Source organism: Microtus oregoni, unplaced genomic scaffold (genome assembly GCF_018167655.1).
Source record: "Microtus oregoni isolate MIOR12 unplaced genomic scaffold, Mior012 000027F_ref0000203, whole genome shotgun sequence".
Classification (NCBI taxonomy): domain Eukaryota; kingdom Metazoa; phylum Chordata; class Mammalia; order Rodentia; family Cricetidae; genus Microtus; species Microtus oregoni.
In genome coordinates, this window is record NW_024543086.1 from 31,594,171 (window position 1) to 31,609,096 (window position 14,926).

The 14,926-nt window shown below is 47.3% G+C and overlaps 1 protein-coding gene across 1 annotated transcript; it reads right to left on the minus strand.

Annotated features, from left to right (window-relative positions):
• Positions 1–242: 242 nt before the first annotated feature.
• On the minus strand, positions 243–12,834 carry LOC121463561 (group 10 secretory phospholipase A2). Its single transcript, XM_041675802.1, has 4 exons — positions 12,783–12,834; positions 10,200–10,350; positions 8,756–8,862; positions 243–385 (listed from the first exon to the last, which is right to left on the minus strand). Exons 1-4 carry the CDS (start codon positions 12,832–12,834, stop codon positions 243–245), a joined length of 453 nt encoding a protein of 150 aa, XP_041531736.1.
• Positions 12,835–14,926: the final 2,092 nt, after the last annotated feature.

Below are 14,926 nucleotides of genomic sequence, written 5' to 3' on the forward strand. Positions count from 1 at the left end.
GAACATTTCTTTTTTTTTTTTTTAAATATTTATTTATTTATTTATTTATTTGTTATGTATACAATAGTCTATCTGTGTGTATGCCTGCAGGCCAGAAGAGGGCACCAGACCTTAGTACAGATGGTTGTGAGCCACCATGTGGTTGCTGGGAATTGAACTCAGGACCTTTAAAGAGCAGGCAATGCTCTTAACCACTGAGCCATCTCTCCAGCCCCGCAAACGAACATTTCAAGACCAGCCTGTCAGTGGCACTTGGGTGAGTCCTTTCCACATAAAAGCGAGGGGTAGAAGAGGTATTTCAGGTGGTACTCTGTCCCAGCGAGGCAGTATGCAAGCTCCTCATCACACCTGCACAGGACTTCTTGGCATTTGTTCTCTGCAGGTCCTGGAAGAAGTAGGGAAACTGAGGTTAGAGCAGACACCGAGAATAAATGCCAGGTAAGTCAGTAAAGTTGGAGGCAGAACACTTTTGTGATACCTTATAACTTTGCAGTAGCCTTCCATGGACAAGAGCACACCAGGAGGCAGCAATGACAGCCAGCTTCTACAAGGAAGGAACTTACTTGTCAAATGGACAAGCTTCTGGCTTCCCTTCAGTGTCGCTATTACCCTGTTTCACTTAGGAATCCTTTCAAATAAGACGGACTGCCTGGCAACTGTCAGGCCTGGATTTGCAGTGCCTGCTCTTAGCTCTGTGACCTTGTCAAACAGGAGCACTGCTGAGGGCATAGCTAATTGGTAGACTACTTGGCAAGCTTGAAGCAAGCCCTGGGTTCTGTTCCTGCCACCAACCAAAAAAGTAAAAGGTAAGTAAATAGAACAAGATCATCCTCTACTTTGTCTGACTCTTACACATCCAGGGTGAGATAGGCTGTTACACATTCCATCCCAGGGCTGGGGGTGCCCTGAGCTGGCAGTACGCCTGCTTAGCACACAACACTCTAGGCTCCAAATCCAGGACCAAAACTGGCATGGGAGCACACTCATGCAGTCCCAGCACTTGGGAGGTGCAGGTCAAGATCTCAAGGTCAAGGCGATCCTTGACTAACTAGTAAATTTGAAGCCAGCCAGGCTGGCCTGCAGGAGACCCTGACTCAAACATTAAAAATTAGCTGGGTGGTAGTGGCACTTGCTTTTAATCCTAACACAAGGGAGGCAGAGGTAGGTGGATCTCTGAGTTCAAGGTCGGCCTAGTCTACAGAGCTAGTAGTTCCAGGACAGCCAGAGCTGTTACATAAAGAAACCCTGTTTTGAAAAGCAAAAGTAATAAATAAAAGCTAAGACTGGAGAGATGGCTCAACAATTCAGAGCACTTGCTGCTTTTCTAAGGACCCAGCTAAGTTCCCAGCACCCACGTGGCAGCTCACAACTGTCTGTAACTCCGCTTCTAGGGGATCGGATACCTTCACACAAACATACATGCAGGCAAAATACCAATGCACATGTGGAAAAAAAGAGAACTTATTAACTAATTAGGTGTTAAGTAATTAATTAAACAAATTAGTTAAATTGAGAACATTCACAATGTTAGTATTATTTAATTCCACATTTCCGTCACCCCAAGAGAAACTCTGTAACCTTTAACATCACTCCTCGTTCCCATCTCTTCTGTCTGCAGAGATTTACTGTTTCAGACAAATGGGGTCGCCTGCTTCCTGTCACTCTGCTTCATGTTCTCAGGTTGGCTGTGTCCATGTTATAACAGATGGCACTTCTCCTGATGGGGGCTAGAGGGACGACGCAGAGGTGAAGAGTACTTGTTCTTACAAAGGACCTGGATTTGATTCCCAGTCCCCCCTGCTTCACAAGTCTCTAACTCTGTCTCAGTATCTGAAGCCCTCTTCTGGCTTCTGTGAGCACCAGGCACAGCAATACATGGAGGCAAAACACCTATACATATAAAAATAAAATCTTTTTTTTTAAGCATTTGGAGGCTAGCAAGAAGGCTCTATCAGTAGAGGCGCTGGATGCCAAGCCCGACAACCTGAGCCACACGGGTGGAAGAGGAGAACTGACTCCTGCAAGTAAGTGTCCTTTGAGACACACATTATGGTGTGTGCATTCGCAGACAGAAGAAAAGGAAGACGGGCAGGAGAGACAATGTTGAGAGAATAAACTGGAGCCCTATAGTATCCCCAGTGCTCATAGAAACCAACAGCGTTTTTTCAAATTTCTCATTTTTGAAATTGTTTTATTATTTTTTAATTTTTTGTGTGTTTGTGCATATGTATCAACAGGATGATTATGATTATTTCATTTTTTTAATTTATTTATTTATTATTTATACAGTGATCTGTCTGCATGCCAGAAGAGGGCACCAGATAAAACTACAGATGGTTGTGAGCCACCATGTGGTTGCTGGGAACTGAACTCAGGACCTCTGGAAGAGCATCCAGTGCTCTTAACCTCTGAGCCATCTCTCCAGTCTCAAAACTGAATGATTGATTTTTTTTAATTTATAACAGGGTGATTATGATTATTTTATTTTTTAATTTATAACAGGGTGATTATGGAGGTCAGGGACAACTTACAGAAGTCAGTTCTTAGCCGGGCGGTGGTGGCGCACGCCTTTAATCCCAGCACTTGGGAGGCAGAGGCAGGCGGATCTCTGTGAGTTCGAGACCAGTCTGGTCTACAGAGCTAGTTCCAGGACAGGCTCCAAAGCCACAGAGAAACCCTGTCTCGAAAAACCAAAAAAAAAAAAAAAAAAGTCAGTTCTTCGCATTCACCACGTGGGTCCTGAGGATTAAACTCAGGTTGTCCGGCTTGGAGGCCAGCACATTTAACCACCAACACATCTTGCCAGCCCACAATTATGTCTAATTATTCCCTTTTCACTGACTAGAAAACTGAGGCTCAAAGGGAATCCATAGCCAAGGTCACAGACCTGGGAAGGAGTCATCCAGGATTCGAGCCTAGGGAAAGTCTTCTCCCAGGCAGGAAAGGCTTTCAAAGTAGGACAGATCCTCTCTCCGTGGCCTGAGATCCACGGAATCTCACTGTTGAGATAAATTCAAGAGCCAGGCCACTGGTGCACACTTGTAACCCCAGCAATCCAGACCTGAGATAGAAGTTTGGGAAGTTCAAGGCCAGTAAGGCTGTGAGACTCAAAGACTTAGAGGCACCTTAGCACTACTGCACCCCCCTTCCTGGGAACCAGGGCCCTGGTAACCAACAACACGTGCACGAGAGCTTTGAGTACTTTCCATCTCCATTGTATTGACCCGGACCCTGGAACTGGGGTGAGACGACCTTGTAACCTTCATAACATTGATCAAGGCTCCTCCTTGTAACCATAACATTGATCAAGGCTCCTCCTTGTAACCATAACATTGATCAAGGCTCCTCCTTGTAACCATAACATTGATCAAGGTTCCTCCTTATAACCATGACATTGATCAAGGCTCCTCCTTGTAACTGTTACAACATTGATTAAGTAGAGTTAGCTGACCGTTAAATGAACTAGTCAAAATAGTAGACAAATGATTTTTGGGCTTTCCCTTTGATTTTGTACTCCCCCCTCCCTGATTTTGTGGGTTTTTTCCTTTAAAAGAGCTTGTAATAGACAAAGCAGTCGTCCTTCTCCTCTCGAGGCTGGGGGACCTCTGCCACGGCAGAATAAAAAAATTCCTCTTGCTATTGCATCAACCGAGTTGTGAATGTCTCTTGGGGCGACCTCCTCCTTGGTGGGGCTTTAGGGCCCAACAAGACAATTATCTCAAAAATAAATAATATTTAAAGGAAAAGGAAAACTAGCTCCCATGGGTTTGTTAGACTTAAAGCCTGAGCCAAACAATGGTGGCACACACCTTTAACCCCAGCTTGGTAGGCAGAAGCAGGGGATTGCTGTGAGTTCAAAGCCAGCCTGGTTTACAGAGTGAGTTCCCAGGACAGGGCTACACAGAGAAACCCTGTCTCAAAAAAACCAAAAAAAAAAAAAAAGAAAAAGAAAATAGAAAATAAATAAATTAATTAAAGCCTGCTAGTAAATATTATCATAGGCTGAAAAATTTTAAATATGTTTGTCAGGCCCATAAATGGAAAATTGGCCAAACTTATAATCAAATAAACAACTATGTTCAGAATATCTCAACAGAATATTTTTGTTGAAAACTTTTAACAGGTACCTTGGATCTTTCTGTGTGACTCAGGGGACAGAGCTCTGAAAACACAGACTAACAGCAGACATAGTGGTGACATTCCATGGTCACCATGCCCACACAGGCAGTAACTGAGGATAACATGCCATTGAAGGGGAGGGTAGGAAAGCTATAAGGTCCATTTCCCCACAAGGTCTTACTTCACCTCTTTGCCCGTGCTAGGAGTTCAGGGGCAAGTCACTTCTTACCCTGGGCCTCAGTTTCCCCAACACAAAATGAACAAGATATAGTTCAGTTGTAGCACGGTGCTTGCCTTACATGTACTAAGCAAGGACAGAGGAATGTAATGTTTCCACAGTGATTCAACTTTACTGTTTAAAATAATTATTTTAGGCCTGGATCAAGATGGCTCAGTGGTTAAGAGCTGCTCTTCCAGAGGTCCTGAGTTTAATTCTCAGCAAGCACATGGTGGCTCCAACCATCTACAGTGGGAACTGCTGCCCTTTCCATGTAGACATACATGCAAATAGACCATTCAAATACATTCCTAAATCCTTAAAAATTATTTTATATTTATTTTGGTTTTGAAGGGATCGTTGTCTTTGGTAGGGCTGGGGACTGGGGTGGACACACCATGGGACACTTTGGTTTTCATTCTGCTACTATGTGGAACCCATGGGTCAAACTCAGGTCATCAGGCTTGGCAGCAAGTATCCTTACCCAGTACGCCCTCTGGCTCACCCCAACTTTCCACTACCAGCTCTGCCTTCCTGCCAGGAGGACAGGGTCAGGGGTAGTGATTATCAGAGCCACACTCCTATGATGCGTCTGCCTCTTTCTGCCTCCAGAGCAGTCTTTAGAAGCTTAGTGAAGGGACAGGAAGAGGGAAAATACCACACACACACACACACACACACACACACACACACGTTCTGAACTCTCATCTTTACAACACTTGGCTTTCCAGGTAAGGAAATGCAGCTCAGTGTGACACAGCCATCACCCATCCAGGGTTAAGTGATTTTCTCTTTCTTTTTAAAGATTTACTTACTATGTATACAGTGTTCTGCATGCATGTCTGCCTGCATACCAGAAGAGGGCACTAGATCTCACTACAAATGGCTGTAAGCCACCATGTGGTTGCTGGGAATTGAATTCAGTACCTCTGGAAGAACTGCCAGTGCTCTCAATCTCTGAGCCATCTCTCCAGCCCTCAAGTGACTTTTCAACAGAGGGCTGATGTTATCTAAGAGAGGAAAGAATGACTCTTTAGCAAAGTGCTGAGACAGTTGTGTCACAATATGCCAAAGAATGAAATCAGAACAGCCTACTGTTTGTATGAAAGTTAAATCAAAGTGGATCACTGCCATCAATCTCAAACTATTGGAAGAAAACAGGTAAACCTTTGCTGTGCTGTGTTTCTCAGTCAATTCTTAAACATCAGGCACATGGCAACAATGAACAAACAGCTGACTAGGGCATCTGTAATGGATTAAGAAAAATGCTGCGGATCCCCAAGCGGCAGCAGTGGGCAGCAGGTCCCAGAGCAGCCATTCCAAGGCAGGGACGGTACAGTTCCCCCAAGTGGCTGCAGCGGGCCACGAGGTCCAGGCAGGGAGCCGTGTGGCTAGTGAGAGACCTCAACCAGGCAGCCAGTCCCGTGAGAAGAGACAGACAGATGGGCTTGCCACGAGACCATGCTGCAGGTCTCTGAGGGCAGGTCCTGGGCAGGGAAGTCACACTGCAGATGAGAGACAGAGATACAAGTCATGTAGAGTGAGGTTGGATATTTATTTAGTGGGTTCTAGAGGGGAAAGGGAGAAGGGGAGAAGAGCAGATAGAGAGAGAAGAGGGGAGAGACAGAAGCAGAGAGAGAAGAGGGAGATGGAAAAGGAAAAGGAAAAGGAAAAGACTCAGGCTGGAAGCTTGCCTTGGTGGTGGTGGGGGGGGGGGCGGTGCTGGCTTATCTCTTAAAGGGACAGAGCAGGTCATTACAGCATCAGCAAAATGAAAAATGTGTTGCTGTTACCATGAAAAGGAGAACAACCCACAGAACAGAAGCAGCAACCACAAGAAGGGTTGAGAATTTAAAATATATATATATAAAATCCTATTGAAAGCAAAAAGACAATCCTATTGAAAGTTGTACACAAGGGGACACAGTAAGGAAACTGCCAAAATAACTGTCCGTTAAGGGGAGGTTTTTGAAATTGTGGATAAGAGAAAGAAAATATTCAGAGGCATCTGGAATAATAGTCCAGAGGAGATAGTTTTAAAAACAACAAACCTGGACAATGCCAGGGTTGTCTGCAGGAAGGTGAGAGAGCAGGAGAAAAAATGGAGATAGCAAAAGAAAAAAACAGAGGGAAATAGAGAGAAGAGAGAGAATGGAGGGGGTAGAAGGAGATGAGTAACTGCTAGGAGGGAAGGTGGAGCAGCCTAGGAGTTTAGGGAGGGAGAAGAGGTGAGAGGGGCCAGGATACCAGGTGGGTGCTTGTGAATAGGGGCTGTAGGAGCCTGGAAGCTGATAGCTACCAGAGGTGAGGGAAGTGACCACTTTTGGTGGACAGAAAACCTGTTTTACACGTTCCTGAGGAATGCTGGCTTTTACCTAACCACTTGAAATCCTCCTATGGTCCAGCTTTAGGTGGATGGGCCAACCCTGTTATTTCTGGATATATGGACTGCCTGAGACCTGCGTGAAGTCCTCAAATGAGCATGGCTCCAAATGATACAAAAACATCATTCAAGAAGCACGTGAAAACATAGTGTGGTGATTTATTAGAAAAAAGCAAATGAAGCTGGGCAGTGGTGGCGCATGCCTTTAATCCCAGCACTTGGGAGGCAGAAGCAGGCGGATCTTTGAGTTCGAGGCCAGCCTAGTTTACAGAGTGAGTTCCAGGACAGCCAGGGCAACACAGTGAAACCTTGTCTCAAGAAACAAAAAACAAAACAGCAACAAAAACAACCAAAAATTAAAAATAAGAAAGGAAGGAAAGAAAGAAGAAAGAAAAGAGAACAAGAAAATCACAAGGCTAAACAAAAACTAGATCCTTATTATATTAATTTTGAACTCATGTTTGGGTGTCAGGGGTCAACTCGCTGGAGTCAGTTTTCTCCTTCCACCGTGTGTGTCCTGAGAGCAAGGTGTGGGGGTACATGAGAGAGTTGTGAGGGAGGGAAGGAAGACACGATGAAATTAGAAGCTGAAGAATTAAAAATAAAATTTCTTTTTTAAAAAAATGGTAATTTTTTTCAGTGTGGTCATGGAATCCAGGGCCTTACCATTCTGAACTACCTGCTTCCCCAGCCCAGCTAAAGCAATGAAATTTGGGGCTGGAGAGATGGTTCAGTGGTTCAGAGAACCTCCTGTTTTTCTAAGTTTCTAGACTCATACTGAGTGGCTCTAGCTACTGGGGAAGTCCAAGTGAGCACTGCGTGCAGACACAAACCCCCACATATAGACACATCATAATTGAAATAATAATAACTATTATTTAAAGAAATGAAATTTGTATTGTGTTTATTCTCATTTAAAAGAAAAAAGGAGCCAGGCAATGGTGGCACACACCTTTAATCCCAGCTCTTAGGAGGCAGAGGCAGCTGGAGCTCTGTGAGTTTGAGGCCAGTCTGGTCTACAGAGCAAGTTCCAGGTCAGCCAAGGATACACAAAGAAACCCTGTCTCGAAAAACCAAAAAAAGAAAAAGGAAGGAATTAGGGTTGTGTGGCTCAGTGGAGAGCATGTTTGAGGCTCAAATCTAATCCCTAGTACTGTCAAAATAGGAAAAGAACAGGGAGAAGCCTCTCAGTGGAGAGCATGTTTGAGGCTCAGATCTAATCCCTAATGCTGTCAAAAATAGGAAAAGAACAGAGAGAAGCCTGGTGCCTGCTTTGTTTGCAGCTCTTCGGAGAGCTGGATCTCTCACTGCCCAACTCTGTCCCTACCCACAGTCTGTTTGTATGGTTACGCATCTGAAAGAAAACTATAAATGGAAGGGAACCACTGAGCCTAGTGCTGGTACTCAGGGCCCCAGAGCTGAGCAAGTGCTCCACCCTGAGCCGCCCCCCTGATGGCCCAGTGCCTTAAGGTACACACCTCACTTCCCCCTGGCTGGAGCACACTTGTAATCCTAACAGCTGGCGGACTGAAGCAGGAGAAAGAAAGCGCCTCAGCCAGTAGTAGAGCACCAGTCAAGGACGCCCTGGGTTCTGTCCTCAGCACCAGGGACAAAAGAAGTTATGTAGTCTCACCAGCTCCATAGTTCATGTTTTTTATAAAGTTTCTTTCTGTTTGTTTGTTTGGTTTGGTTTTGTTGCTACAGTTGTTTTAGACAGGCCCTCAAATGTATGGTTCTACGTCATCCTTCCTTCAGGTCAGAGATATTCTATGGTTTGGATACATCATGAGCATATCTACCAGTTCCCTCCTGATGGACTCTAAGTGTCTTTTCTTTCCTTCTTTTTGTCCAGACAATGGAGAAATATGTGCATGTGTGTGTCCAGTGTGAAAAGTCACTTCTTAGGTAACACTGTGTGGTCCATGGAGAGCTGGAAGCAGTGCTACCTTACTGTGAGAGCACAGAAGCCATTTGGATCTTTCAGGATGCCCAGGGGACACTTGGGGGAGTCTGAGTACATGGTGTGGGGCACTCACCACACTGGATGCGGTGGTCAATGCATTTCCACACATAGCGGTCTATTTTGGGACTGCAGCCAGCTTCCTGAGCTCGAGAATAGCAGCAATCATGATGCTGGCAGCACCTGGGTACAGAGCGGGCATGAAAGAGGGAACTCTCTCGGTCTTCCCACCTAAGCAGGGCTGGGCTTGCAAAGATCCTCAAGGAGCAAGTGTCCTCTGATGGACATGCTGCCCCTCACAGTACCAGTCCTGGGGAAGAAGCCTACCAGCCTTACTCCCTGACCTTACCTGGGCCTACCCCCACCTGCCTCCTTGTAACTCTGAGCTTCCCTTCCTTCCTGGGTCCAGGTGGTGCCTTTTTTCTGGACAACCCAATGGCATCTTGGCCCCAGGCACCAGATTCCACCCAGAAGTGGTCAAGCCTCCTTCTCCCTCAGGCTAGGAATATCTCTTATCACACCCTGTCAGAAACATTTCTCCTCCCTCCAAGCAGGTTAATCAGGAGTTCTCACTATAAACTTCATACCATTTGTCCGAAAGACTGGAACTCTGTGGAACCCTATCATTGCCTTCCCTCACAGTGTCCTTCAGGGCCAGCTAGCCTGCCACATGATAGAGCTTCAGTAAACAGCTGCCGTTGCACCTGTCGACACTGAGTCAGCTCCAGCCCTGCTCTCCAATCTGTTGAAAGAGGCAGATCAGCTACCTAACCGGCATTAGTAAGGGGTATGGGATAGCCAGGGGGGACCTGGAGGTCCAGAGGAGGTGGCAGCCTCAGCTAAGCTTCAGGGGAGGCTTCCTGGGTGTGGGAATTGCAGAGACACCTCTGAAGATGGTGTGGGAACCCAGACAGCCGGAGTTTAGGGATTCATAGCTGTCATCAGATGCACCCAGGCTTTAGGGGCAACTATGGAGGAGGTAGCTGCACTCTACGCTGAGCAGTTGGTTAGTTAGCTGTGTGGCAACGGGCTCGTGTCTGAGTCTCTGGGAGCACTGGGGCCTGCAGTACCAAGTGGAAATGAGCACCAAGCTTTTTCCTGAGCAGAACCATGACAGTGACTAGAATGTCTGAGAATGATCTTGGCTCTCAGTTTGCATGGAACAGGTCTTTCACAGGCTGGCCCAGATAAGCAATTTGACAGTTCTGTAGCTTGGTTTCCTTATCTGTGAAATGGGTTGTTAAAGATTCTCAGAGATCTGTGGGCTATCCAGTCACCTAGCTTTCTGTTACTAGATGATTATGATTATGATTACTAGATGATGTCATTGGCTCACAGCCAGGGTAAAGGTTAGCTGGTACCAAGATGTCTCCCCACTGATCCCAGAACCCAGGAAATCCTCTGTAAGTAGGGTAATGCTAGATTCTGGGATCTTCCTGGGTCAAACGTGACTTCAGTTTGGGGTTTTTCCTTTTAGGCCTTAGCTGTCCTAAGAGTTGGGGGATCTTGTGGACACTCACCAGTCAATGGCATCACGTGGCTCTCCATGGCCACCCAGGCCACAATAACAGCCATAGTTCACATAGGCTATCGGTGATCGAGGACCAACACAATCCAAGGTCCCTGCCAGTTCCAGGAGACCACGCTTGTACACATGTGACCTTCTGGTTGCTGAGGGGTAAACAGAGGCCATAGGTTCAAGGTCAGAGTTCCCTATCCACAATGAAAGGCACTAGCCTAAGAAGGACTTAGATGTTTCCACTTGTCTGGGTCTGATCCCACTCTCTAGGTGTGTGCCCTTGGATAAATTACAGCTCTCTCTGCTTTAATTTTCTCGTTTGCACAGTGCAGGATAAAGTGGCATCAGCTCGCAGAATAACATTAGGCATGGTACCCAAACTCAACTCTAGCCTAGACCTTTAAGACAGTGTGAGTAGAAGGATGAGCTGTAGACCATCGTACAGGAGAGATCACACCACTGGGCCTTTGCACAAGCTGGTCTCTGCCTAGAATGCCCTGTTCTCACTGCTCTCCCCATCAGCTTCAGAGGCAATCAGACTGTAAGCTGGACAGGAAATAGTTATCGTGCTGGTTGTTCTAGTGCTTGTTTGTCATGAGAGATAACTGAATAGCATCCTGGCACAAAAGAGAGCTCTCTGGGATTCCAAGTCTCTGAGCCTCACTATTCTTGCCCAGGACTCTGGCTTAAGACCCTATTTATCAATTTCCATTTTCACCTCCAGGTCAGCTTCCTTCCTTAGCCTGAGTCCAGCCATTTCTCTGGGTCCTGGTGCACCTCTAGTAGCACTCGACAGCGGACAGGAGACTGACTCGGGAAAGTGGTCTCCACCCACAGCCTGGAGCTAAGGCTCCAGTTCACACCCTGGTGCATCTTCTTCTGTGTGGAGCGGGAGCAAGGAAGGAGGACTACAGAATGGCAAGCCTGGGGGACCCTGGCAGCAGAGCAGGACCAAACTCCCAAGTCTGCTTGCTAAGTGTTTGCGCCCACCCCACCTCTCCTACCCCATTCCAGGATGGAAGACAGTGGAGGTGTAGCCTGGCCCTGGGCTGCCGCACCTCTCATATGTCACTTAGAACATGTTCCCATCATAATAACTTATTTAAAGGCTCCACACTGGACTTATAGCCAGTCATGTTTTCTTTCGAGCACCACACAGAGGGGGTTCTCAAGGTGGCTCAGATCAGAAGAAAACTGAGTTCAGAGAAACTGGGGCTCTAAGTCGGGTGCTTGTCCGGCAAAGAAGACATGGTAGACTATGCCTGTTGTCCCCAGCACTTCAAGGTGGAGGCAGGAAGATCAGAAGTGGAGGTTATCCTTGGCTAGATAGGAGTTGAAGCCACACTTTCCTTTCTGGATGACAAACCTGTCCTCTTCCAATTGCTCTGAGCCTTCCATGGTTCCCATGGATTTGAGGTAAAGCTCTCAGCTCCACTGTACCCCAAGTCCCAAGCCTTCCGACCTCTCCAGAGCACATCCATCCCTCTAGTCAGGACCACCCCACTTCTGCTCCTGCCTGCTGCTCAGCCAGCTCACACAGCCTCACTCCAAGTGGCCTAGGCTGTGCCTGTCATGGGAGTGCCCCTCTAGCTTGGGTGCTCTTCCAGAAAAGGCCTCTGACTCACACAGCTCTGGACACCTTGGCACACAGAAAGGCTTCTAGGAAAGCTCTGCTGACCTCAGGAACCACCAAGGCCAGGTGAGACACTCCTAGCCTAACCGCTCCCAACTGTGCCCTGAAACCATCTGCACAGCCCCTCTTAACCGTTCTGCTATCACAGAGGCTAGAACAGCCCAGTCAGCAGCACTGGGTTTGGAACCAGAGAAAACACTCCCTTTGTGCCAACATAGGTGGGGCAGGTCAGGCTAGGGTCTGTTTGCTCTGTCTACCTGTGGGCAGCCTCCACTGGCAGTACCAGGATCCACGGACTCCATGCGGGTATACACCCAGTGTTGGTTGTCCTGGGCACCCCTGAGCTGCATTACCCGGCGGGTGCTGCTTGGAGCAACTGAGGCATCTGCGATGTTGATCTGGGTGATGTTTGTCCTGGAACCAAAGCTTCACACCTGCACCTCAGTACTCAGGTAAGGCCAGGGCTGGCCCTGTGCCTGCATGTCTTACTATACCCCCAGATTAGAGAGTCAACAAGAGAAGCCTCTCTAAAGGGGTTTTCCTTACCGGTCACCCACAGGAGTCTAAATTCTGTCTTTGATCCTTCCACCCAAAGGGTCCTGCCTGGAAGTCTCACCTCAGACCCCACAGGCAAGAGAAGTGATTGCCAGTTCAGAGGGCTCAGGACCAGGGGTTGGGAGCTGCAGGCTGCTAGAGAGGACTGCAGTGGCTGTGAGGATTGTCGAGGGAGGACCCTCATACCCACCCACCCCTGAATTCCTGAATGGATGCCTGACTGCAGGGCCCTGGAAGGACTCCTGAGCGTCTGGGAAGCCTGCATGCACTTCTGAAGAAAGAACTAGGGATTTTAAGGCTCTGGGTGTTGAAAGGATCTGTTGAGTTGGGGGCAGTGAGAAAGAATGAGAAGGTTTAGAATCTGACCTAGGCTGGAGGAAGCCAGACCTCACTCACCCTCGCTGAGTCGGGGTCCGGGTCCTAGCAGGAACAGCAGCAGCAGCAGCATCGTTGGCCGGCACACGCAGGAGGGTGGCAGGTGGGGGACTGACCAGAAGGGCTAGGATACAAACCAATCCTGCCGACCCTCACCTCCAACCCCGCCCCCTACCTCACTTCTCTCTGTGGGGCGGAGTTAAACAGGAGTGGTCATCTGGAGCCTTGGGGAGTGTCTATCCCTGACTTTTGCAGATTGGTCCCCAAAAGGCATCCAGACACCAAACGGAGTGCTAAGCACAAAGGGGTCGACCTAGGGATGCCTCCACGGAATAAGGTGCTGTGTTGATTTTAAAGAGTTCAGGCAATGCTAATTTACTCTAGCATTTCACAAGGCAGGCAAAGTGTTTCTGTGGGGCAGTTGCAATTAACACTCTATAGTCTCCTCACTGATACCACCACGAAGTGAGAAACTGAGGTAATCAAAGGTTGCCCCAAGTCATGCAGCCCTGGTGGTGGTAAACTGGGAAGCTGGGGCAGAAAGCTGTGGGGAATTCTGAACCAACCTGGACTACAATATAAGATCTTGGAGAGGAGGTGAGGAGGAAGGAAAGAGAAAAAAGACAGGGGTTAAGAGGGCAAAAGTCCACCCCATCATCATTCCATGCAAGTCTGCCTCTGGCTTCTCATGTGTTGGATAGTTTCCTTTTGAGGAAAGGGTATAAGCAAGAAGGAGGACTCAACAGATGCTCTAGACTGAAAACAAATAATAATCAGACACATTGCTTTCTGCCCCTGACCTTTCCCCCTCCTGGAACTCACTTTGTAGACCAGGCTGCCCACCAATTTTTTTTGTTATTTGGGTTTTTTACCTGATCTGGGTGGAACCTTGGGAAACACCCCACATCTTTTTTTTTTAATTAATTTATTTATTTATTATGTATACAATATTCTGTCTGTATGCCTGACGGCCAGAAGAGGGCGCCAGACCTCTTTACAGATGGTTGTGAGCCACCATGTGGTTGCTGGGAATTGAATTCAGGACCTTTGGAAGAGCAGGCAATGCTCTTAACCACTGAGCCATCTCTCCAGCCCCAACACCCCACATCTTATGAACAAATTCAAGTAAAGATAAGAATTACCTTCAGCACAAAAGTCTCCCTGGCTTTGAAGGCTCACAACACATGCTTTTTTTTCTTCTTTGTTTGGGCTTTGTTTTCTTTGAGACAGGGTTTTTCTGTGAAGCTCTGGCTGTCCTGGAACTTGCTTTGTAGACCAGGCTGGCCTCAAACTCACAGAGATCCGCCTGCCTCTGCCTCCCAAGTGCTGGGATTAAAGGCGTGGGCAGCCACCACCCAGCACAACACAGGTTTTAGCCTTGGCTCCCAGCCAAGTCACTGTCACAGAAAGACCCTGAGGATCTACAATATTCATATCTATTTTATCTTTTATCATAACTGAGGAAAACTATAATTATAACTATCCATCTATATTTGGGGGGGGGGGGGGTTGAGACAGGGTTTCTCTGTAGCTTTGGTGTCTGTCCTGGAACTAGCTCTTGTAGCCCAGGCTGGCCTTGAACTCACAGAGATCTGCCTGCATCTGCCTGAGATTAAAGGTGTGCGCCACCACCGCCTGGAGTTTTGGATGTTCTTACACAGTGTGTTTGAGTAAGGAGAGAGAAGGAGCATTCTTCAGTTCTCCATTCTCCATTCACTGAGCCTGCAGCATGGACTGACCACCATGTCCTCCAAGGACATGTCCTCAGGTAGTCTCTGCAGACTTGGGGGACAGGCATGAAGACATAAAAGGGATGTGAAGATGTGAGCAAGGCAATGACAGGATAGCAAAGGATTTGGGTATCCAGGTCATGAACCTCTGGATCTCATACTGGGTGCCCTATCATTTCCCAAAAAACAGAGCCTGGGTCTAGAATGCTGGACCAGATGAATTATTTGTTTTTTTTTTAATATTTATTTATTTATTATTTATACAGTATTCTGTCTGCTTGTATGCCTGCATGCCAGAAGAGGGCACCAGACCTCATTAAAGATGGTTGTGAGCCACCATGTGGTTGCTGGGAATTGAACTCAGGACCTTTGGAAGAGCAGGCAGTGCTCTTAACTGCTGAGCCATCTCTCCAGCCCCCAGATGAATTATTTGTA

Excerpts from the sequence above, each read along its gene's own strand:
- LOC121463561 (XM_041675802.1), bottom strand. The coding sequence starts at position 12,834 with ATGCTGCTGCTGCTGCTGTTCCTGCTAGGACCCGGACCCCGACTCAGC. Across the intron at positions 10,351-12,782 it reads CGGACCCCGACTCAGCGAGG|CAACCAGAAGGTCACATGTG; the intron begins GTGAGTGAGGTC and ends TTTACCCCTCAG. Across the intron at positions 8,863-10,199 it reads CCACGTGATGCCATTGACTG|GTGCTGCCAGCATCATGATT; the intron begins GTGAGTGTCCAC and ends CTCTGTACCCAG.